The sequence below is a fragment of the Oreochromis niloticus genome, linkage group LG20 (assembly GCF_001858045.2).
Source record: "Oreochromis niloticus isolate F11D_XX linkage group LG20, O_niloticus_UMD_NMBU, whole genome shotgun sequence".
NCBI classification, from domain to species: domain Eukaryota; kingdom Metazoa; phylum Chordata; class Actinopteri; order Cichliformes; family Cichlidae; genus Oreochromis; species Oreochromis niloticus.
This window is the reverse complement of record NC_031984.2, coordinates 30,262,370-30,287,409: the sequence shown is the minus strand read 5'-3', so window position 1 is coordinate 30,287,409 and position 25,040 is coordinate 30,262,370. Positions and strand designations below refer to the sequence as shown.

The following is a 25,040-nucleotide window of genomic DNA, read 5'->3' as shown; positions in this document are numbered from 1 at the left end:
GTATATGGATGAGTTTTTTATATATATATACTTGTGTGCAAACAGCAGGGACACGTGAGGCCGAATGCCTCTTGCAAAATAAAGGATGACAGAATTTTACTCAGAATATTTTTTGTCATCCATTGTTTACACATTAACATGGGAAGTTTTCTTTCCTTCACTTGGTCAATTATATTTCAATAAAGGCTCAGTGGGGTGAGTAAATGCAAGGCCTGAGTCATACCTTGAAACTAAAGGTCACTGGTCTCTAATTACCCCCAAGGTCTCCTAATGAGTTCTGAGGAAAGAGTGAGCAGCCCCCGTTGATTCAGACATCGAGGGTCGTCCATTCCACACCCACAACATCCATTAACCACGACCTACCTGAAAAGAGGACTGAAAAAAAAAAAATCAGGGAGTGTAAACAGAGCATTAGGCATGCTATTATTACATGGTTTAGCTTTAGCTTTCCTAGTGAGTCTGGACATTTAGTTAAATTCTTCGTCTTCCAGGTCACTATAGCACATGGATCCATATATTTGATTTGATACTATTTCACATGCGACCCTCTCAGGGTTTTGTGTTTTGAACTGGAGATCTTTTGCATGTTATTTGAATGTGTTCAGCAGTACACTATGAATACGTCCTTCATATTTATTATACACTGAGTGATAACTGAATGCTAAATAAATGACCTTGATGCCTGATGCCAATAGTCAGATGCTGTATGTAGCCATTCACTGAGCATCTAAACCTCACGTGTGCACCAAGGGGACCTGTTATGCTTCTCCCTCTTACATGGCCAAAGTTGGAAATAATTAGGTCAGTGTATGTATAAGTAATTTCCTGTGTAAATGAAAACCTCAGGGCTTAGACTCCAAATAATAATTTTAACTGTATTTTTTTTTCTGTTGTAAATACATCAGTCAAGGCAGCCAAGGCTCACTGATGCATATAGAGAGCGAAGGCTGGCCTGTGTGGTCTGATCAAATGGGCGACTACTGTAGGTGGATTTAGTGGATCGTAGTTTATTGGCCAGTTCTGATGAATCACATTTTCTTTTACATCACGTAGATGACCGGGTACTTGTGTGTGGCTTACCTGGAGAACACCTGGCACTGGGATGCAGTATGGGAAGAATGCAAGGCGGGGAAGGCAGCGTGATATTTTGGTCAATGTTCTTCTGGGAAATGTAAGAAAGGTTTTGAAGCTACAGCCAATCAGAAAAAAGCTGCTGTAAAACTACATGGGAGGGAAGTAAAATGACTAATTTTAAGGCCCAGTAAAAGTTGTTTATAGGGATTATTAATTTGTGAATCATACAAAGCTACTCTATTAGAGTCCAAGAACAAAGGTAAGGAGCTGAACATCAGCACAAGAAGTCTGGAAATGTAGCTAGAATGTGGTTACCTTAGCTTAACATGAAGTTTGTAAGGCTGCCTCAAATGAAAATACAACACAGACACCCTTTGAAGGTACCTGTAATAGAAAATTAAAAAAACAACACTGGACTGTAATCATGATGATAGACTTGATGAACTGGCAGCTTGTGCCACCGGCATCCGCCCATCCTTCTAATAATGACTTTGCATATTGTCCTCAGTGGTTGGTATTGATGAATGAAAGCATCAATGAGGTTCGGCAATTTAGTCTCCAAACATTAGCAGATCAGCAGATTTGTGAGGAAGTGCTACTAACCTAGCTAACTCATATGGCAGTCTTATATGACAGTTTGTGTATCTGTGAAGGATTTTTGACAGCCGAGGTCTTAAACCTACTCCTTTTCCTAGCTGAAATCTTCCACCGCCTCACTGTGCTGGAATCAGATTTGCACTCCACTTCTATTTGCCAAACAATCATCTATCCATCTCATCTCTCTGTCTTTATCTCCTCCTCTGTTTTCCTACTCCCACCCAGCCTGTCTAATATTCGTACTCCCCGTTCCCTCCCTGTCCTCACCTTTTAGCTAGATTTCTATCAGTCACCCCTTTCTAGCGCCATCCCCCCACAGCCCTACATTCCATCTACCTGACCACCTTTCTCTTTCACCTCACAGTGAGCAGCTTGTGTCCTCAGCCTGTAACTAAGTCTGTGGAATCTTATTTGTGTCTGCCTTCACTCTTATGAAATTCTCCTTCAGCGCAAATCCTGGAGGCAGGCAGCAAGAAATCCCCAGCAGACAAATAAAACCTTCACACAGGTGACTGTTGATGTAACTGTTGCTCAACTGAGAGTATGCTCTGGCATTTTCAGCTACTCTCAACATACTTGTGGGACAGACATGTTGGTTTGAAGGGCAGATTTGTCATATTTTGTACAAGCGTGTCCTGGAAGTTATTGGATGTGTATATCTTTGAGAAACCTGTAGACAAATAAAATGCACAGCAGTTTAGATGTGATGAAATGCAGTGCTGGGGGGTGCAGGACACATAGTGTAGGTAGTTCAAGCCACTTCCCCTCATTCCCTTTGCTAAACATAATATTTGTTGCAGTTGTTAATAATACATCTACTGTTCCTGCTTCTGCTGATTTCTGCTGTTTTATTTAGAACTGTTCATTAAATTAAAAAAAAAAAATGGCCGAAACACGATTTCCCTCAAAGAAAGTACTCATCATTAACGATGTGTAGTCCTGTAGGACTGTTGCACAAGTATCCTGTTTCCATATTTAGTGACAGTTTAGATAAGAAGAAACTGAAATTGAAATACAGACTGGGAATTGTTATCAGAGGGGAACGAGGAGCCACCTCATGAATTTGCCCTAGCTCGAAACCTGAGCTCTCCAAGTGAGCTCAAATACACCTTTGATGTGCTGCAGAAAATATTCATGGAGGAAGAACCCAAGAAAATGACATGTAGGGTGTGCAGTGTGAGTGCCAAGCTCTAAATATTAAATCAGTCATAGTGTGCACTGCATCCTTTGCAGGTGCACAAAGTTCTTGGGATATTAAACATGTTAAGGTTCACAATACCAGTTGAATCATGATGAAAATTCTGGCAATATACTGTTAATATGACTTTAATGGCTAAAATTCAGTCACCTTGTTTTGTGTGAAATAGATGCCTGTTTGTTTAGCTAAATATGAGGTGTTTCTTTCAAAGTTCTCTGTGACGTCCTGTCTTTTAGTTTCTCTGATCGTCCGACTCACATTGCAAATATATCCCTAAATCCACATGCTGGTGAACCTGCACTGGCCTTCAGTGTTTAAGATGTTGTTGTATTGTCTTGTTTAGCTGGTACCACATGGTTTCTTTGGTACCTACATCATTAAAGAAATGGAAATCAAACCCGGGTCTAGAATATGGAGTGAAATTTTCAGGATAAATATCAGATACTACTACACGCTAATAGGCTAAAAAATCCCCAATCACATGATAGCATTCTTCTTTATCCTCCTTTTTGACACAAACTGAAACTTTATTTTAAAAAAGTCCATGAGGAAAGGCAGTCGGCAGCTTTTCTCCTATATATTTCTATGTAACTGGATACTGTAACTGTATCTACAAACTTTTACAACCCTGCTGGCCGAGAAGGCCTGCAGTGCAGCAGTATCTGGAAATGTTTTTGTCAGTGCTAGCTAGTAAACTGTGTTTATGTGGATGTGGATCTGTATGATCTGGCTCATGTGGCTGAGCTTTGCTATTTGATATTTACCTGAAAAAAAGCTACTTGCTGGTAGTAAAGTAAAATGCTCTTTTCTCTTTTATCTGATTGGCTCTTTGTCTCTCTGACAGACACAGGGAGCCAAGATAAAAGCAAAGCAACATTGTTCTTTGGAAACCAGGTTTCAAAACATCAGGTGGCCAAGTGAACCGAAATCCTGGATTCATTTGCTTTAGAAGAATAGTAATGGTATAATAATCATTTGTGTGTTTGGACAAAAGATTCTGGTATGAATGTGTGAACATCTACAGATGCAGATTCCTGATTGCTGGAGATGTTCTATTTCTGTAGGATGACCTGTACACTGCTAAAATGTGCATTCAGATTAGAACTTGATATGATTTGCGCTCAATTCTGAATCATTCATGTTTAGTGTCCCCTGTGTGCCCATCCTGCAGCCAGACTGTTGTCAGGAGTCATGGGAGGAGGGATATGGAATTGCCTTGTGATTTGGCCGCTGTGCGGTTGACCAGATGGGCTCCTTCCTTTGTCAGTCACTTTCCATAAAGCAGGCAATCAGTCAGGTTCTTCCGAGACGGACGACACTCAAATGGCTTTACCGGGGATTAGTTAGAGTCTGGGCTGCTCTAACTCTGCAACCTTCGGGGAACATTAAGGTCCCCTGACTCTGATCTCAGTCAAAGCACCGTACTCTCTCTCAAACATCATTACTGCAGTTAAGGGGTATGACTTTGAGACAAACAGACTGAACCCCTGGTGTTCATTTGTCTTCAATGTTTTATTTTCTGTTATTCAATTGAGGGCTAATTCACTGACTGATTAACTTGGATTAATCAGATTTATAAACCTCATTTAAGCAGCAATATTCCTGCCCTTATGGCTAATAGTCAGACAAAGAAAAGATTGTTTTATTTCAAACCCTCTGCCCAAACCGCTTGCTGTCTGCTCTTCTTTCTGTCTTATCTCGCCTCTCTTAATTGCTCATTAGGAGGGAAAATGTGGTTTTAATCGTCTGTCGGTCCAGACAGTCTGAAGTTCATTAGAGCTAATGTCTAAACTTCACAGAGGCACAAAGTGGCTGATGGTGCCTGTCTAGACACAAACAGCAACACTTGGCCAATTATTAATACACCCTATAAGGGCCTTTCGTGAGTGTTAGTTGTTAGCTTAGGCATGAACATGTTTGTGTTTGAGCTTAACATGATAAACATAATAAATCTGTGGGTTATAATTGGTCTGCCTCTGTGTTATTGCATACTTATGCTGTTGTAAAGTAACTTTTGCCCTCAGAAGACAGATATAATGTTAAACAAAGCACAGCAGGACACGGTAAACATTAAAGTATGAATTCTAACCAGTTGGAGAACTTACTTGGGCCCATTTTATTTAAAGAGTTCTAGAATTTATACCGTAGTCACAAAAAAGCTAATTTGTAAGGGAAACAATTTGACAAATCCAGAATTTTTTTGAGACTTAATGAGTTACTGTAAAAATAAGCCAGATTACAGTGGGATTGCTTGCAACAAAAAGTGTTTAAGTCATATTAAGTCTTTTAAAATAAACCCTTTCTGCCCTAGCCTTTCTAGGCTAAAACGCTTTAGCCATGCTAGGTTTAAAGAGGCGGTCTCTAAGGCTTTTGGATGGAAAATTTAGTCTGCCATTTCTGAGATCCAAATGAACGATCCCAGCAATTACTGAATGCTGTGAAATTCTGGGTCCACATAGAATGGATCAAAAAAACTTTGGTCATTTCCTGAGTTGTCCTCTAGCATCACTGGGAGGCTGATATTTTTATACTTTGTCCAATCAAAACAGCAGATACATGATCCACATTCGTATATGCTTGGTGACTTGGTTGCCTTGACACTTCCTCTATGAGATCAGCAAACTGTTTTGAGTGAAATAACTCAACAACTTATTGGTGAATTATAATCAAAATGTAATAAATATGATGAATTTTTGTTCAAATCTTTATCAGAAATATTGAGGAAGAACTAAGTCAAGTATTAAACTGAAGTTAAACCTTTGTTGGTTTGGTCATTTGCGTTTGTAGACATGTCAAGACAAATACGCTGCTAATCAGTTTGGTCATTGCACCGTCCTCTGCTCAGAATGACTGTTTTTCTATAAAGTGTTTTATGAACAAACGCAATGACAAAACTAATGACATCATGGTTATTATTATTATTATCCAAAGAAATACTAGGAAGCTAGACTAAGTAGACCGTGGTAACAGTTACACCTTCATACCTGCTAAATGTCAGCATGTTAGTACCGTAATTACGAGGCTTTCATAATTTAGCTCAGAGCACTGCATGGCAGGAGCAATGCATTAACAGAGCCAGGCCAGCTGTGGTGCTTCAGGTGCACTGTCACAGACTGCATATATAAAACATTTTAAACATTTTAAAGCCCAAATCTGTGCTCGCTGGTGCTTTACATTTTTCATAAAGCAAAGATCTGGCTTGAAGGAAAACAGGGGACAGACTCTCATTCTTTTTAAATGGATCACAATGAACATCATGGGGACAATATGAACACTATGTGAAATATGAATCAGGAAATAGCTGTAGGGTCATTTCCCCATACACTTCTGTTTACTTCTTCTTCTTCTTTTTTTTTCAACTCATAGAACTTCAGGATTGCGGTTGTTCATCTGATATTTATAGTTTCTGTTCATTATCAGGTGTGAGCTTTGGAAGCGCTCACTGCTCACTACATAACCACTGCAGGTACATGCATATAATAAAAGTCAAAATAGAGATGGGATATAAACATGTATCTTGGATTGCACTTGCAGGGTTATAGCAACAGGTAAATTTTCAGTCATGTCAGTAAAGACATCTGATCCGAAAGATTTTATAAACACAGATGAAAGGTTTCCGTGGAAACCTTTTTTGTTTACATGGAAGAATAGTATTTTTATTACAGTATTTTAGCCAAGCCTGTTTGAACAAGAATATGCTAACATGCAATCAAACACTGAACACTAAGTACAGGTGAGGCTGATGAGATATCATTAAATTTGTATGTGTTTGCTCACAACTGATTCTGTTATTTTCTGTGAGAGGGGAGTTTGCAATGGCACCCTACCAATTTGGTCTTTAGACCCATGCCTTGTAGCAGTTCTGTATTTTTTTTTTTGGTAATATTCATGCATATTAATAGCCAGAGAGAGGCCTGGCTGAAGGTGGTGACAGCATATCTGCGAGGCAGAAAATGTAGAGAATGATTACTCCCTCACAGTTACGCAGCGAGATCAGGCTGAAAAGTGTGAAAATGAGAGAAATGTACAATGAAAATATGTTGTTATTGTTCTAATGGACAGCTGTTTTACTAATAGAGTGTAAATATCACCACTGGATATTGAAAATTCCACATTTTTTAAATGGTCTTTCATTGTGTTTAAGAAGAAATTGTTTACTCTGCTTGCGGCTACATCAGATCTAACTGCAATATATGCGGATGTGAGTGTGTTGATATGTAGGTGGCAACATGTAGAAACCATTACACTAGTGACTGAGATTAAAAAGCGTGTTTTTTCTTTTCTTCCTGCTTCCTTTTTGGCCTCTACTCCTCCACGTTTCCTTCCAGTGGTTGTGTTGTATCTGCAGGCTGTGGGAACCAAAGAATGGAGGGAGGTAAGTTAAGCAACCTTTCTGTTCCCAAAAACAATATCCAATATTTTTGTCTACATATCTGCCAGATTTTTTTTATATTTATTTTTTTATAGGGAATGATATAAATGAGTTTTCTTCAGTGTTAGTGATTTTCAATCAGAACTTAAAATGGGGGTTATTAAGATGAAGTCCAGAGGCAACTCACAAAAACCCCTGAGAACATTTTGTAGAAAATTGGAAGTGTCAGCCTCTTCACTCGCCCAGAAAGTGAAACCACATCTTGAACACCGGGGGGAAAAAAATAAACCCCACATATCAGACCCAAACTGGTGAATTCATGGTGGAGGTGATGGAATAAATAAATTAAAAGACTCATAATTTTATGATGTTGAATGAAATGGATTCTTGTCATGACTCAGGGCAGTGAGAAAAAGAAGGTCAGTTCTTTTTCCACCTCATCAAAAATGAACCATCTGCTCCCCTTGATAGCTTGCTGTCTCATCCACTGTCACTGTTTTAAAAGCAAGGTCACGTGACATTCCATTGCTCATTAACAGTTTGAATAAATTTTTATCTATCTAGTTCATGTCTCACATCTCGGCCCTACATTCCCTCATCTAGTTTGCCTACATGTTGCCTCTAGTCACTTTGTATACTTTAGTCACACTATTTGGCTACCATTGATCCCCTCATTTTAACGCACCTCACACCTTTGCTTTCCATGTGGCGGGGCTTAATCAAAAAGCACTGCATGAATTGCAGCACAATCAGCAGAGTAAATATCTCTCTGCCAGCCTTACATATTGACACCTCGAGGAGATAATTGCACATGGATGGAAACCTGGAAATCCTTTGTGTGCTTTTGACATCATTATGCATTATGTAAATAGTCTATATGTCATTTGTAAGTGCAATTTATACAGAAATTATTCATTAACATTCAGTAACATTTACATGCAAATGTCCTGTGAGCATGATGGGTTTTTTGTATTTTGTGAATGTTTTGTTAATTATGTGTGCACAGTATTGAGAGCTTGTGCATCAAAATAAGGTGCAATAAATTTTTATAGTATTTCAAATGCACGCAGTAACCATGTGATGGGAAAAACTAAGCTAATGAAGTATCATCGTGACACTGTATCGTCTTACTTATAGGCCATATTTGTTACGCGAAACAAAGCTATCGGTGGTATGTGCGGCTAATATTGCATAGCCTGTACACAAAATGAGCCCTGCTAATGCAATAATTTCATTCTATGACATACAAGATGATGCTGAAGCTTGATTGCTGGAGTTTTTCAGTTCCAGTTGCATCAGACTGTTTATTCATTTGTTTTATGATTACAAGCGGATCAGTTTTCCTCAGTGAACAGCTATGATCCTCCACTTAAAGGTCAACAAATCAGCAGTGGTACCCCATAGATGACTGCAGACTACTCTGTCTCAGCTCTGTCTGTGTGATTACATGCCCTTGAGCCAGAAATGAAGGTAGAGCTACACCGGCAATGGAATTTTGTGGTGATACAAACTGTATTTCATCAAATCAGTGTTATAATTGCATTCACTGAACAGACTAAACTCTAGGAAGCTATAGTAGGTTATTAAGCTGGTACTTTTATTTATCATCCTCCCCACAACAAAGGAATCTTGTTGTCTTGTTAACAGACAGAAAGCATGTGATTTTTTATTCTGTCTCTAATAAAAGTCTTTATAGAATTAAACCAAGGAAAATCACCAGAAAACAATCCTAGGAGTTAAACAAGTCCCAGATTGTGTTTCTGCAACTGTAGTCGTCACACAGTGATCCATTTTCCCCACAAACAGTCACTGTAGTGCCTACATTTTAAGAGCATAACAAACCTTTATCCTGTTGGTCCAATAGAGTTAGGTCCATATGTTTCTGGACATGACACTTTTTTTCTTAGAATTCTTCTTGCTACTTTTATCAGCAGCCACATCATCAGTAAACAAAAGGCCCTGTTTTACTCTCTTCCCATAAATCTTGTAGGTTAATCTGGGTTTCATGTGTCCAAAGAACTTTTATTAGAACTGTGCAGAACTGACTCTTTTAGACGTTTCCTGCCGAGCTTTAATTTTGTCTTCTTGTGCTTGAGTGTAATCAGTGGTTTGCACCTTCTTGTAAACCTATAAGTCCACTGATGATGTTGTCACCCGATGGTAGACTTTGACAGTGATACGCCTACCTCCTCAAAAGTTTTATGGATATGTCATGGACATTTATGGGTATGTCTAGATGTTGTGAATTAATTTTTCTCACCATGGAAATAATTCTGGCATCATGCACTTCAGTATTCTATGTTTTTTGCCATCATAGATTTTGTTTTCTCAGCCTCCTATAAGGTTGATTCTGTTCATCTGGACGTAGAGCTTTCAGTGGGAGAAATGTTTCGTCACTCATCCAAGTGACTTCTTCAGTCTCAGCTGACTGCAGGCTTCCCCAACCTTATAAACAGTACATTTGCAGTAAATTTGGTTACCCCAGCTGGACATTTGTCAAAGCTGGGAAGGCACCTAAAGACAGCTCCAGCCGATCCAGGAGAGAACGACAGCTGCTGCCTAAGCGAAAACGTGTAGTGATCCTGTATGTGTCAGGAATATCGGAACGGTTGAAACGCATTTTCTCTAAACACCGCATCTCTGTGGCTTTTAAACCATAAAACACGGCACGCCAAAAATTGTTCCACCCCAAGGGTCGGGTCCCCCGACACAAACAGAGTAACATAGTGTACGCTGTTAAGTGCCAGGAGGATTGCCAGGATTTATACATCGGAGAAACCAAACAACCTCTGGCGAAGCGGATGGCATAACACAGAAGAGCTACCTCATCAGGCCTGGACTCTGCAGTCACCTACAGACCAGTGGACACTCTGGGAAGAGGAAGTACACATCCTGGACAGGGAGGAACGCTGGTTTGAGCGCAGAGTCAAGGAGGCAATTTACGTGAAAAGGGAAAGACCATCTCTGAATCGAGGAGGGGGCCTAAGGGTACATCTTTCACCATTTTACAATGCTGTGATTGCAGCCATTCCCCAACTCTCTGTGAATGGTACTCATGGCCATTGATCAGTGTTCTTTGATCAGTGGTTGTTGATCAATGGTCAAGATAATTTGCATAATGACCAAGGAACTGACCTCCCAGCCCATTGTTCCTCCAGTGGTGCTAGTTTCAGCTGTTGTGCAAATATACTGTTTATTAGATTGGGGAAACCTGCAGTCAGCTGAGACTGAAGAAGTCACTTGGATGAGTGACGAAACGTTTCTCCCACTGAAAACGCTACGTCCAGATGAACAGAATCAACCTTTTGGAATTTACTTACCTGGATGATTGAGCATGCATGAGGACACTTTTCTCAGCCTAATGATGGCCTCCTTCACTCCTACCGATGTCTTCGGACCTCATATTAAGAATCCCAGTGTACAGATACCAGATACAAACATGTTTATCTTCCATCAACACTCATCTTTTTCAGATCTTTCTTCAGGCCTTTTTATCTTTTTTAAGTTTTTTTTAATACAGCACAAATTTAAGAAGTGACCTTCTAAAAATGACTGCAGTTAACAGGGTTTTTTAAAACCCCTTTAATTAATGCTGAACATTTGCATTTTAATCACATCTTGACTGTTTGATTTAAAATCCACTGTGGTGGTGTACAGAGGCAAAAAAAAAAAACTATCAAAAAACTGCCACTGTCCAAAACCTTATGGACGGTGCTGGGCCAGGAGATGTCTTGACTGTTTAGTGTATATTAGCTAAACTTGGCAGCCACTGAAAATGACTGCTAAACCCTAATTCATCTTCAATGTTTCATCATTTGAAATATAATTGTTTCAGTGGTGATCAATTGAAAAGTGTTTGCAGACGAGTTGGCATCTTGAAAATGAAAACATGGGTTCTCATGAAGTAATCATCTAGTTTGTCTGCAGCCGTTGGTCTGTCCCCATTAAAATGACTAAACTCCATGAATTTCAACCACTTTTCAAGTTTCACTTTGTTTATTTGGCGTTTCTGATTTAAATTAAACCAAACAAACAAAAACAAACATGGACACACTCTGTAGCCTGCTGTCAGCAATGCTACTGTACACTTTGACTAAATTCACTTGGTCGTTTGCATTATAGGACACAGACACAGCAAGATTGCTATCCTACTATGGATTTTGGGGTGTTACTTCTGTTGATTCACTTGAAACATTTCTGTGTTCGTCTTTAATGAGAGATTCTCTCACTTGCTTGAAGTGGGTGGGAGTTCATTCCCTGCAGCAATCAGGATTTTGCAACCTTTGAATCAAAATATGATGACAATTATGGGGTTGTTTTCTTAAGATGTCAAGCCTCTGCTCATTAAATTTGTTCAAAACACACCCACACAGTCCTGGTGAAGCAGATTAGCTTGATAGCTAGTTGAACTCCTACCTTTAAATCTGATTTTGGCTTATTTAATCATGACTATTCAATGCTACAGAAAAAGAACACTTTAATTTGAAAGAACTTTTGGATTTGAAAGGCTTTAAGATCACATTGAAGATGGCAATTATCGCCTCTTTCTATGAGCTGTTTGAATTCTTGCTTGTATCCATGTTAATTTGGGTTCTGAGTGCTAAATCCAAGATCAGTTTAGTCTAGGGCAAATATGCATCCATGTAGTGCTAAGGGAAATACTATTGAATTACACCAATTACAATATATGTGGTAGTGCTGAATTCTTATTCTAATACCTGTCAAATATGCTTTCAGAGATGTCTACTTACCAGCCTGAGAACTGCAGATTTCCAAGGAAACAAATCTCTTTAAACTCTCTGCAACAAATGGTTCAAAGATCCCTTATGCAGCTTTTGTATCACAGTCTCTATGAACTCCATTTAGCTTACCCAATAAACGCAAAAAACGCTCCCATAACGACATACACGGAAAACAAATTGAAGTGCAGGTCTTTCTTCTGTGCACCAATGTTGTTGTTATTTAACAGTTTTTTAGCCTTGAGTCAGTTTTTCTGTGACCCAGCGTATTTCTGACAGTGAATAAATGTTCCCTGGCAGTACTTTAGTGAAAAACAATAGATGAAAGGAGTGGAATGTTGATAAAAAGCATGTATGTGTAATAGGATTACATCTGTAACCAACTCATTTTACAGTCCTAGAGACTATGCTGACACTGCCTTTAAAACTCCTTACTTACCCAAGAATAAGAAAAAAAAATCACTGACAAAGCCATTCCTAACCTTTGCCCACAATGCTCTAACATCTATTAACCAATCATGTCAGAGTCAGATGATAAACCAAAGGCCTCCATCCCTGGAAATAGTAACACCGCAAGAAAATATCACGGGCTTTTCCCTGCGGGTCGATACCGCGGGTCAGTTCTGAGGTCTAATATAGTAACCTGCGAGCCCTTGGTAATGGATAGGCTGGGGACACGGTTGATAGCGCGGATTATGTGCGCTGGGCACTAAGGACATGAGTCGAGGTATTGTGGCTTAGGTGAGGCAGTGCCAAGATCAATAGCTCATTACACGGTGCTGTCAGGCCATGCCACAGCCCCGCGGCCGGCAGTCCACCGGGGGATTACTGGCGTGATTGTCAGTATGATGGAGAGACAGTCTGGCCCAGGAGAGAGGCTGGGACTGAGTCTCTGTGGGCTCGCAGGGTGGAGAGCCTCCTCCAAAGTAACACTCTGATTTCTCTAGGGAAACAAGGTTCAGCAAAACACAATGCAGCTCAGTGTCATACTGAGTTTTGCAAAGGAAAATTTGAATTCCAGTTCTGTGTATAAATTTGCTAATGACTTGTTGCTGAACCTCATGAATTTTTCTTGGTTGTATCTCTGGTGTATTTTTTCTTAAAGCAAGTTTTATAGCATATATAAAAAATCGATGCTACTGTTACCACCAATTATCACTTCTTTTTTTCTGTAGTTTGGCAGGACAGAAGTTATCGATAACACTCGGAATCCTGATTTCGTCAGGAAGTTTGTCCTGGATTTCTTCTTTGAAGAGAAGCAGAATCTAAGATTTGATGTGTAAGTAACCTGACTTTGCTTGCTCTTAATAAATCATCTAAAGTAATTTAAACATGAGCACACTATGGAAAAACTGAAATGGGGATGCAGAGATAATTAACCTAGTAATGCCTTTGATTATACTTCAGTCATTTCTTTTCTCTGTAGGTCCTCAGTTTATTGACTTTATTAAGTAACAGACCAAAGTCAAACACTAGACTGTTCACAGAATAGTGAAGTGGTTAGCACTGTCACCTCACAGCAAGAACGTTATTGGTTTGAATCTGCTGGCCAGTCTTTCTGTGGTGAGATCACATGTTCTCCCTGTACGTGTGGGGGTCAGTTTAACTGGTGGTTCTAAATTAGCTGTAGGTGTGGATGGTTGTCAGGCCTCTGATGAACTGGCGGCCCAGTGACAGCTGGAATAGGCTACTTCCTCTTCTCCCAGCACTTTTCAGTATCATATACATGTAAATACAGTGGCTTGCAAAAGTATTCGGCCCCCTTGAACTTTCCCACATTTTGTCACATTACAGCCACAAACATGAATCAATTTTATTGGAATTCCACGTGAAAGACCAATACAAAGTGGTGTACACGTGAGAAGTGGAACGAAAATCATACATGATTCCAAACATTTTTTTACAAATAAATAACTGAAAAGTGGGGTGTGCGTAATTATTCAGCCCCCTGAGTCAATACTTTGTAGAACCACCTTTTGCTGCAATTACAGCTGCCAGTCTTTTAGGGTTTGTCTCTACCAGCTTTGCACATCTAGAGACTGAAATCCTTGCCCATTCTTCTTTGCAAAACAGCTCCAGCTCAGTCAGATTAGATGGACAGCGTTTGTGAACAGCAGTTTTCAGATCTTGCCACAGATTCTGGATTGGATTTAGATCTGGACTTTGACTGGGCCATTCTAACACATGGATATGTTTTGTTTTAAACCATTCCATTGCTGCCCTGGCTTTATGTTTAGGGTTGTTGTCCTGCTGGAAGGTGAACCTCCGCCCCAGTCTCAAGTCTTTTGCAGACTCCAAGAGGTTTTCTTCCAAGATTGCCCTGTATTTGGCTCCATCCATCTTCCCATCAACTCTGACCAGCTTCCCTGTCCCTGCTGAAGAGAAGCACCCCCAGAGCATGATGCTGCCACCACCATATTTGACAGTGGGGATGGTGTGTTCAGAGTGATGTGCAGTGTTAGTTTTCCACCACACATAGCGTTTTGCATTTTGGCCAAAAAGTTCCATTTTGGTCTCATCTGACCAGAGCACCTTCTTCCACATGTTTGCTGTGTCCCCCACATGGCTTATGGCAAACTGCAAACGGGACTTCTTATGATTTTCTGTTAACAATGGCTTTCTTCCTGCCACTCTTCCATAAAGGCCAACTTTGTGCAGTGCACGACTAATAGTTGTCCTATGGACAGATTCCCCCACCTGAGCTGTAGATCTCTGCAGCTCGTCCAGAGTCACCATGGGCCTCTTGGCTGCATTTCTGATCAGCGCTCTCCTTGTTCAGCCTGTGAGTTTAGGTGGACGGCCTTGTCTTGGTAGGTTTACAGTTGTGCCATACTCCTTCCATTTCTGAATGATCGCTTCAATAGTGCTCTGTGGGATGTTCAAGGCTTGGGAAATCTTTTTGTAGCCTAAGCCTGCTTTAAATTTCTCAATAACTTTATCCCTGACCTGTCTGGTGTCTAAATCCAATCGAGAGTCTGTGGCAAGATCTGAAAACTGCTGTTCACAAACGCTGTCCATCTAATCTGACTGAGCTGGAGCTGTTTTGCAAAGAAGAATGGGCAAGGATTTCAGTCTCTAGATGTGCAAAGCTGGTAGAGACAAACCCTAAAAGACTGGCAGCTGTAATTGCAGCAAAAGGTGGTTCTACAAAGTATTGACTCAGGGGGCTGAATAATTACGCACACCCCACTTTTCAGTTATTTATTTGTAAAAAATGTTTGGAATCATGCATGATTTTCGTTCCACTTCTCACGTGTACACCACTTTGTATTGGTCTTTCACGTGGAATCCCAATAAAATTGATTCATGTTTGTGGCTGTAATGTGACAAAATGTGGAAAAGTTCAAGGGGGCCGAATACTTTTGCAAGCCACTGTATACTCACACTTAAGGGGCATCCACATGGAAAGAGACTAGCATTAACATAGCAACCGGAGACCATGAGATGCTAGCAGACACAAAGTGGGTGGACACGTGGTCCCACTGTAAAGTTTTTTTTAACTTTGAGGCAGACAACTGAGTGGCAGCAAAGGATACCCAATATTTGATCTGCCAGGCAGATGTCAATATGTTAAACTACTATAATGCGTTTAAGCAGTGTATATTATTGCATTTCCATCATATATTAATTTACACTGCTTATTATTTACTTAAAAACAAATTGTTTGCTGTTAAATACAATCACGTTAATCATGTTAATGTGATGCTACACATTTCAGAGGAAAGATGCTAAAATATCATTAATGTTGTTATTCATTAATTTTCAAAAAATAAAAAATTGTGAGAATTTTAAAGAAATATTATTATTATTATTATTATTATTATTATTATTATTATTTAGTTTGGTTTATTAAGTAGAATTTAGGTTTAATGGAGATGATAAAATAGACTGTATATAAAAGATGGATGCAGATGACATCAACTGGTTAGTGAAGTCCTGCTGTGAAGCTGAGGATATGTCAGTGTTGCCAGTGTTTAAGAGCACGTTTCCCTTTGACTTCAAAGCAAACAGAAGCCTATGTTTGCAGAAACAGTCGCCCCCTGCTGGCAACTATAAATAATGTTTGTTTAGGGCACATTCAGACCCCAAAGAATTATTTACATGATTGAAAATGCTTTCCTGCCAGATAACCCAGAAGATAAAACTCTGCAATTGGTCCTATAATCAGACTTTTCTGCTGAGTTGCAAACTCATGGCATCACAGTAATGTGGCTGATCACTGCTGTGAAGAAAACAAGCAACAGAAAAATCTTGTTTTCTCTCCTCTGACCAGAGTTAGTCTGCTGCACTTTTCAAAACTGTAATAAACCGGGCAGTTGTGGAACGTTTTGGACTAATTTGAAACAAATATTCAAGACCTGCGTGTGTTTTTTTATCCAACTTTTGGATTATACTCTAACATTAAGTAAGCAGACTCTTTTTTTGTTAGCACACCACTTGGTTCCCATGTGAAAAGAAAAATCAGTTTAAGAGCTTATTACTCTGTCTGTTCAAACCTGTGTGCTTCAACTCCGGGGTTAGCATAATTTCTCTAAGTTAGAACTGCTGCTTTCTGAATAAACACCCTCATTGTTCCCAGACTAATGACAAGGAAGCCCATTTATGCACTTGTCCAAAATCTCCTCCAATATAAAGTCACAAATTCTTCCTCTTGTGTCATCTATTTGTTTCTCACAGGTACAATGTGGACTCCAGAAGCTGTAACATATCCAAACACGTAAGTACAGTATGTCAACCTCAAACGACAGTTTTGACTCAGAGCTGAAGGCTCCTGGCAGCATTCACATGTATCACGTTATTCAGCATTACTCATGCTGTAAATGCTAATTTACAGTCAATGAGTGCAGCAGCTGACAATGAATCAGCATGAAGAAAACTCCTGTTTAATAAGTGGAATTCCATCCCATGACAATGTCTTTTATTCTTCTTCTTCCCCACTAAAATAAATCACACTGGAGAACAGAAGGTGAGTGGTTTCAGCTGAAGAGTGTTGGTCTCATGAGTCCTTGTATTATTATGTCCTTTATTCATTTCATTTTTTTTATGTTCCAGTATATTTCAGCATCCCCAGAAGAATCTTGTGATTTTTCTGTGTGTGTGTGTGATTCATTCCCTTTAATTTCATCATATTTTTTCTCCCATTCTTTCATCTCATTTCATCAAGGACAAACAGCAGCAGCTCCCACCTGGAAAGCCCCCCTCCCCGTAGTGTTGTTCCTCATTTTGTCTGTCTGCATTTTATCATTAACTCAGGTAAAAGCAACTTTCACAACTCCACTTCAAAGTGAAAGCAGCTGTCGTTGTTGTTCCAGGCAGTATACCACAGCAGATTGTGCATGTCAGGGCATTTACAGGAGCTACACGCATACCCGGTTTGCAGGACTCGCACCTACACCTGCTCGCGCCCACGCACCGCAAACATCAACGTTGCTGTGCAGGAGTTTCATTATGTTGTGCCATCGCCTCTTTTTTTAATGTCGCCACATGGTTTTCTCTGTAGCGGTTGGGAAGGTTGTAAACTTCCAAATCTGTTGTTCAATGAAAATGCTGAACGAAGGGGAAACCTTTATTTCTACTTATAGGACATTTGCCCCACACACAGTGTCGGCACCTTTTAAGAATAATCAATTGGTCAACAAGCAGCTGAATAATGCAGTCCTCCAGGACTTCCTGGGCTTGACCTAGTTGGAATAATGAATCTTATGTAAATCACGGACTCAAACTCTGAAGTTAATGTTTAATTTAAAATGGCACTTCAGTAAGATGAGATTAAACTTTAATGGAACTTTAATAACTTTAATATCTTTGATAATATCCCTATTGATTTTATAGCCTTTCTCAACTGTTATTGAGCCTATTATCTTCAGTGTTAACCCTTTAACGTTAAAGCACTGATGAGCCAGAGGTGTCTAGAGTCAGATGTTTCACGTTCATAGGGTTTAATGGGCTGGTTCCCTCGTTGCCAACTTTTATAACTCTGGTGGATAAAGTTGAGGAGCTGCAAAATGAAACAAGCATGTGGTGTCACAACCTTGGCCTACAGGACAGGGCAAGACTCTCAGTGATCCACATCACAAGTCCAAGCAAACGCCAAAATAAGTGATACCAGACCAAAGGTGAGGCTATTGCAGTGAGCAATGCCCTCCATTTAACAAATAAATAAATACATAAATCAAGGCTTATTCCAAAGGTGACCACAGCTTTTCTATCAGGGCCCCTCAGCTTTGGAATACAAAAAAATGAGTCTCAGGAAATCTGTGACCTCTTTGAAAAACCAATTTTTATACATTTTCTTTTATGTAATGTCTATCTCATTTGTCACTCTCATTTTAGACATTAAATGCTACTCTATGTATATTTTTTTTAACTGTCTTGTGTATTTTTTAATTTAATATTAAATTAAATTTTTTTTGTTTTTGTTTAAATTCAGTATTTTACTTGTACTTGCATGTCCAAACACCCTGTACTCTGTTTTTAAAGGCGTTTAAATGTCATATTAGTAATAGTAGTAGTATTAGTTTATCTAGCAATCATGTGCAAAAGATTTCAGGGAAAAAAGAATCACAATACCCACAATACCCATTTGGTGGGAAAAAGCCATTGTTGCACACAGTGCATCCCTGTAAATATAACTATGTTATGTAAAATAATATAAAGTATGTGTACTTGAAGTGGTTGTGCCAGTTCTGTTAGTTGGTAGCTACAGATGCAAAGCAGTACACTTTAAATTGTGGAAAACTGAGTGCCACACATACGGCTGTTGGTCATCCTGCCTAATGCATGTTAATGTGGCAGGATGTCTGTGCGCAGGACATGGAGGTAGTTTCATTTTGATCTTTTGTCAAATTTTCTGTTTCCTAGTGAGCACTCCCTAACTGGTTACTAGGACCTCCTGTGCCATCCATGCCAACCAAATTCTTGAAAATGTCCCTGCTCTAGAAGCCTATAGAGCCATTACACTGTCTATGTTGTAGGGTCTAAAGTCTCTATAAGATAAGTCTCTATAAGATAACATCAGTCATCTGGTTTATGCTGCTAGCAGTAAACATATAATGGCTCCATTATAATTATCTGCAGGCATATGTTTATATTTCTACTGTAATGTATTAGAGCCTGTTTTGAGGCCTGGGTTATTGCTTAGTAGTCTTGGAATTAATTGTCTTCTTTCTACCCTTTCCCCCTCGAAGGACTTTCTGGGTCAGACCTTCTGCACACTCGGAGAAATTATCGGCTCCACAGGAGGAAGGCTGGAGAGGACCCTCTCGTAAGTCCCTCACACCCTTTCTATTGTCTCATTGTGAAATGACTTCCCTCCTTTTCTGTTTATTTATTTATTTTGTTTAAGCGGTGAATCATAAATAGAAATTATGCACATAAATAATTTCTTCAGCTGGGCAGAATGAAACGATCCCCCCTCCATCTTTTGTTTCATTTTTATCGATGGCTGCTGGGGAAAACAACATCTCACTGATGCAGTGTGTACAGCCTCGCTCGGCTAAATAGCCTCATCTATTACAGTGTTAGATCAGAGTAAGCGAGACCAGGCAAGCCTGCTGTATCACTGCACTCTGAGCTGTTGCTCCTGAAGTAGTATTGAGTTTTACTGTGTTGAACAAAGTGGGATGTGCAGTAGAAGTCAATATAACGTTGGATGCTGACAGATATACAGAATGCACTGATATTTTCCACCAGGCAGCATGTTGATAGTAGAAACCAATGCTTTTTTTTCAGATAATAAAAGGTGGATTAGTGTGCACTCTTTGTGAGCTCAACCCCCCCTATTTTTTTCACACTGCATCCCTGCAGTGTTAGATAACACCCATCGTTCTGAGGAGTGAACAAACTGCTGGGAGACAGAGAGATGTGAGGTCAGAGTGGTAACGGGCCAGATTTGAACCCATTTTATTGCAAGGACGAGGCATCTCGCTTTTTCTCTGCCTGTACAGTTCAGAGTTCATCTTAAAGGGTGCAAGGAAACAATTCTTCTTCTCAGTGGCCCTCACAGTGGCCCTTTGTGGAGGAGCATATAAATTAGAAGCTGGATGATATGAGCTCTGTGAGCGTCGCTGCTGCGTTATTGTCTTAAATTTTCACTTAAATTTCCTTGATGTAAATGATCAGTTGACTCCCTTTATGATAAACTGTCACTGACTGTGAATGAGCTGATATACACGTGACGAAGGTAGTCACATTTGTCGAAGTTTGACGAAAGAAAATAACGTTTTTAGACTCCACATTTCTTATTCATTTTTCTCTGATGTGCCACGGACTATAGATAAAAAAAAGGAGCCTTTGGCTATCTGTGGCATGTTTACATTGATCTGTCCCTTTAAAATAGATACATTCAAAACTCAAAAACTTTGCTTTCCTTCAAAACATTGTATAGTGCTGACATGTACACTACCAGGTAATAACCGCAATTTAAAACCACGCAAGGAAACTAATCTGAGTTCAAAAAGTATCTGATTCAGAACTGTGTGATTCTGACTACACCTTACCTTGTAGCACTACATGGATGTCTTTTCCTGATTCTAATGTGTTTCAAGTGTGTTCAAAAATAGGACAGTTGTTCAGTCTTTACCCAGAATCCAAAGGGGGTGTAGTTAAGCCTTGTTTTATTCAACCAGTAGTCCAAAGCTGGATTTAGTTTATGATAACATCAAACAGAGAAAAACATTAGAGGTTGGTATCACAGACTGTATATAATAGATGGATGCAGACACTGTGATATCACTCAAAAACTCAAGTTTGGCATTTTAACCAACAATTTATGAGATTTTTTTTTTTTACTAAACATTGCAATATTTGGACGAGAGTGCAGAGGTGAGGAGTTGTCATCTGATGCTAGTGTTGGTTAGGGTTGGTTTCCCTAAACCATGAAATACTTTCCAGAAAATGTTGGAACTGAAGTGTTTATTGAACCTTCTGACAAATTTTAAAACAACAAATCTAAAACTGAATTGCATCTATGAGTTTTAATTTGTATTATTTTTGCTATATCCACTATTGTTGTGCATTTTATAACAAAGTTTTACTTAAAAAATTGTTAAATATTAATAATACATTTTTTTACAATTTTTTGATGATGTAGAGCACTTAAAAATTCACAATAACTCATGAATCAAATATGATACACTTGGTGTTATAGTGTTAAAATAAAACTTCCGTTCAGGTGACTATCAGGATTTCCAGCTTCATCAATTGTCCGGCAGCTCAACTATGCCAATATTAGCTGCAAACACAAAATGTTTAAAGGATAAATATTACACTAAAGAAACACTGAGATAATTCATAGGACCATTAAAAAACTGCCTACTGGTGGTACAAAAATCAGGGGCTTGTCATAGTAAACAGAATCTACATTTTGGGACCATGAAACTGTGCTTTCAAAAAAATTATGTTATGCTATGCAATTAATTATTAGTGAAACGCAGATAAAAAAGGTAAGTGGTGGCCAGACTAACCTAACATTTTGACTAATCAATGGTCTCTGTTTTTTAGCATGAAAAGATACAGAGACCACTGAAAGAAAGTGGACCTTCAATTAAGAAAAGAAAAGAAAACCAAAAATTCAAACATTTCCACTCGTTTATTTTTCATCTTTCTTGTTGTTGTCTACGTTTGCCAGTTAGTTCATTTGCATTCCCAAATGCCTCTTTGGCGTTGCTCGTGGTGGTTCAGCTCAACAAACAGCAACAGTTCAGCTTCCAAACAAATACAATTTCCAGTCTATTGATAGCAAGTCTGTGTGGGTTTGTCCTGACTGGAATGGTAGTACAGTGTGTGAATCACTGCTTCTGACTTTGGCTGGATGTGGTGAGTCAAGTCGGCTAGAGGCCAGCTTATGTCCCCCTCAGCTGTCCCTTGCCAGAAGCCTTATTGACATGCTTTAGAAAGCTTATCATGCTCAGACAGACCAAACAATACGCCTGCTATTGTCCACTTTCTGCCCAAATGCCATGGTACTGTGTAAGTGAGGGATGAAGAGGAAAAACAGAAACAAAGTGGTGAAAGATATCTATATATTTTCATTTTTGCTTCATTGGAATGTAAAGTGGGTGTGCTGCCAGTGCTTAAGGCAGGCATGAATACAAAAAGGAGCCATTAGATGCGAGATTATAATAAAATAAGTTTAATTTCACTTCTTTTGATTTGCCTTCTCTTAACTATGGAACACACACTCACCACCCCTACTTTTCTTTTAAATGAAATTGGCTTTTAACGATGGCGACAATTACTCAAACTCATCACAAACCTGTCGGAAGTTCCATGCCATTAATCATCTTTTCACTGTATCCTTTATTGCAATTCACCTTGAGGAGAGAAATTACAAAAGTGACATAAGTGAAAGGTTACATACAATAAGACCCCTGACAGAGGAATTTTTATTAATGACTGATTCTGAGATTGATGGGGGATAACAGCACTTGGAGACAATCACTGGGGGATTTTCCAACAGTATCCGACAACTGAAGGTATGATTGTGGAAGAATTCCTTTTTGTTCTCATGCCTTCAACTCACATGGGGTATATATTTTATAGCTTAGATTTTAATTGAATTGTATTAAATGTTCAGTCGAACTCGTAAATGTCGGCATAGGAAAATATTAAGACTGGATAAACATTTGAAACGATGTCAGATCATCCCTCCATCCATCTATCCACTGCGGCAGCAAGCAGGAAAAGTCCAGACCTCTTTTTCCTGGGCCACCTCCTCCAACTGTTCCGGAGAGGAAGCCTAGATCTTCTCAAGCCAGGGGAGAGATGTAATCATACCCCAGGGCCTCGTCCCATTAGGACCGCCTGAAACTGGGCTAACCATGTGAACTGGGCAGTCAGAGGCAGAGGCCCAAGAATCACTTGAACGTGCTTCTGAAATTATTTTTCTTATCTATTTAGTCTCTATAAAAGACTGCTGTTGTTTTTAAGAACGTGTGGCTTAAAGTGGAACACAGTGGTATGCCTTTGTCATGGTTATTCCATCTGTATTCACTACAGTACTGTATAGTATACTGTATTCACATAGTGTTCTTTGTGCATGTTTGCAAAGGAGATTTTTTCTTCTTTTGCCTTCTAGTTATTTCCATCAGATATAGGGGAGGGAGGGATTTGAAATTGCAGGTTCTTCCATTTTCATGGAGCAAAGGTTGCAGACTGCCTAAGATACAGAGAAGAATGCACACTCTGCCACTGGAAAGACAAGCAAGTGAGCCATTTTACAAAGGTGGTGGGGAAAATATATCTCTGGGGTTTACATGGACTCCCCAGTTATGTATATATATTTCTCATAACTTGACGTAATTTGTTTTCAATTTCGGCTTTAATTAATGCTTTTTAAAATTACAAATGTTTTGGGCTCCCAGCGGACCCCAATTAAATGCACCCAATTCTGCCTGTTGCACATTTAAGAACTGGAACTGTTTATTCAGTTAATATTAACTATAGGCCCTAAATTAAAGTGTCATACAGTATCAGTGGGATTAGGGGCACTCTGGCAGTCACTTTAAATTAGAAATACTTCATTGCTATATTCTACATGGGGATGCTTTCCAAACTGGATGTTATCAGATGTCACTGGATCTACTTGTGACAGCTGGGCCATACCCTGGCCGTGCCACACATGAAAAGGAGAACTGGTGCTACACTTCAAGCTCTAATCCAAGCAGCAGTAACCCTCCTGGGAGTGAGGGAAAACTCCACCTGCTGACTGTCTAATGCACAGCTGGAAATCTGCTTGAAAAAGGTGTTACCTTTGCTCCTAAATCACCGACAGGAATGTTGAAACCTTTTGGCAGCATGCCCTGAGCATAGGATGAGGCAAATTGTGTGCTACAATGTTATGTAGAGTGTGTTTAGCATTAGCCATTTTTAATTATTTCTTGTCCCTATAGAGCTTGGTTCACATTTCCGGCAATAAATCAGAAGCGTTCCTGTGTGTGTGGGGTCTCTACCGCCTTTGTCAAAAATTCTGTTAATATCTATGGACAGAATTTACAGATGCAGCTGAGGGGTGATCTCAGGATCTCATCTCTGCTTTTTGCAGATGATGTGGTGGTCTCTCGTTCTCACTCTCTTCTTAAAGTGTGATAGTTCTGCAAATGATTGCATACAAGTTTCTGCTCGAAGAGGGGAAGAAAGGGGTTTTCACCCACTCCACACACGCTCCCATGCAGTTCTCCAACATCCTGTCTCCTGGAAGCAGATGACATATGCACTATCACTGTTTTTAACACTTTTATTGTTTTTAACACACAGTTTCACTTCAGCCCTTTGTATGTTATTACTCAGTCTTCTCATGGCTGGCTAACTGACCAACAACAATACAAGCAAGAGTGACCTACAGATTGATTTTACTGCATAAACCTTGCAAGCATAACTCTGTAAGTAGACAGACCATACTTGGACTCCCAGCGGACAATGAACGCAGTACCTCTGCTGTACCATAATTCTGCTTAACCCTTCATCAGGCAGTAACCTCCAGCATGCCCTGAGGTGGTTTGCTGCTGAGCATGAAGCATCAGGAATGAGTATTGGCACCTCCAAGTCTGTCACCCTGCTTCTCAGCCAGAAAAGGTTGGAGTGCTCACTCTGGTTTTGTTCACAAGTGAGGTGAGAGCAGAGGCCAATGGTAGGCAGATTGGTGCCATGTCTTCTGTACAGACGTTATACCTGTATATTGCATTGAATAGAGACCTGGGTGTGAAAGTGAAGGTGGCAATTGACAGGTCACTCTAAGTTCCTGCCCTCAGTTATTACGAGCTATGGGTACTGACTGAAAGAACAAGATTGCTAAAACAAGTGGCAGAAATAAGCTTCCTAGTTGCTTCCTGTGTGGATGCCCCTTAACACTAGAACTGCTGACATTCCAAACAAAACACAATTAAAAACATACATAACTCCCGAGTGCCTCAGGAATCGTTGTATACCACCAACAATAGGGACAAAGCTTGGTCCACTGGTACATCTGGTGCCACTCCAGGGGACTGCCTGTCCTTTCTGCAATAAAGAAACATCTGCACCCACTTGATTAAGAAGGCTAAATCAAATTACTACCAGTCAT

The 25,040-nt window shown here is 39.6% G+C and overlaps 1 protein-coding gene across 1 annotated transcript in view; it reads left to right on the top strand.

The window, feature by feature from the left end:
* The window catches only part of cpne9 (copine family member IX), a 101,607-nt gene that overhangs the window by 21,571 nt on the left and 54,996 nt on the right, over nucleotides 1-25,040 (top strand). The window contains exons 3-6 of the mRNA XM_013273713.2: nucleotides 7,198-7,244; nucleotides 13,156-13,259; nucleotides 16,658-16,697; nucleotides 19,165-19,244. Coding sequence (XP_013129167.1) covers nucleotides 7,198-7,244; nucleotides 13,156-13,259; nucleotides 16,658-16,697; nucleotides 19,165-19,244 — 271 coding nt within the window. The remainder of the gene's footprint in view (nucleotides 1-7,197; nucleotides 7,245-13,155; nucleotides 13,260-16,657; nucleotides 16,698-19,164; nucleotides 19,245-25,040) is intronic.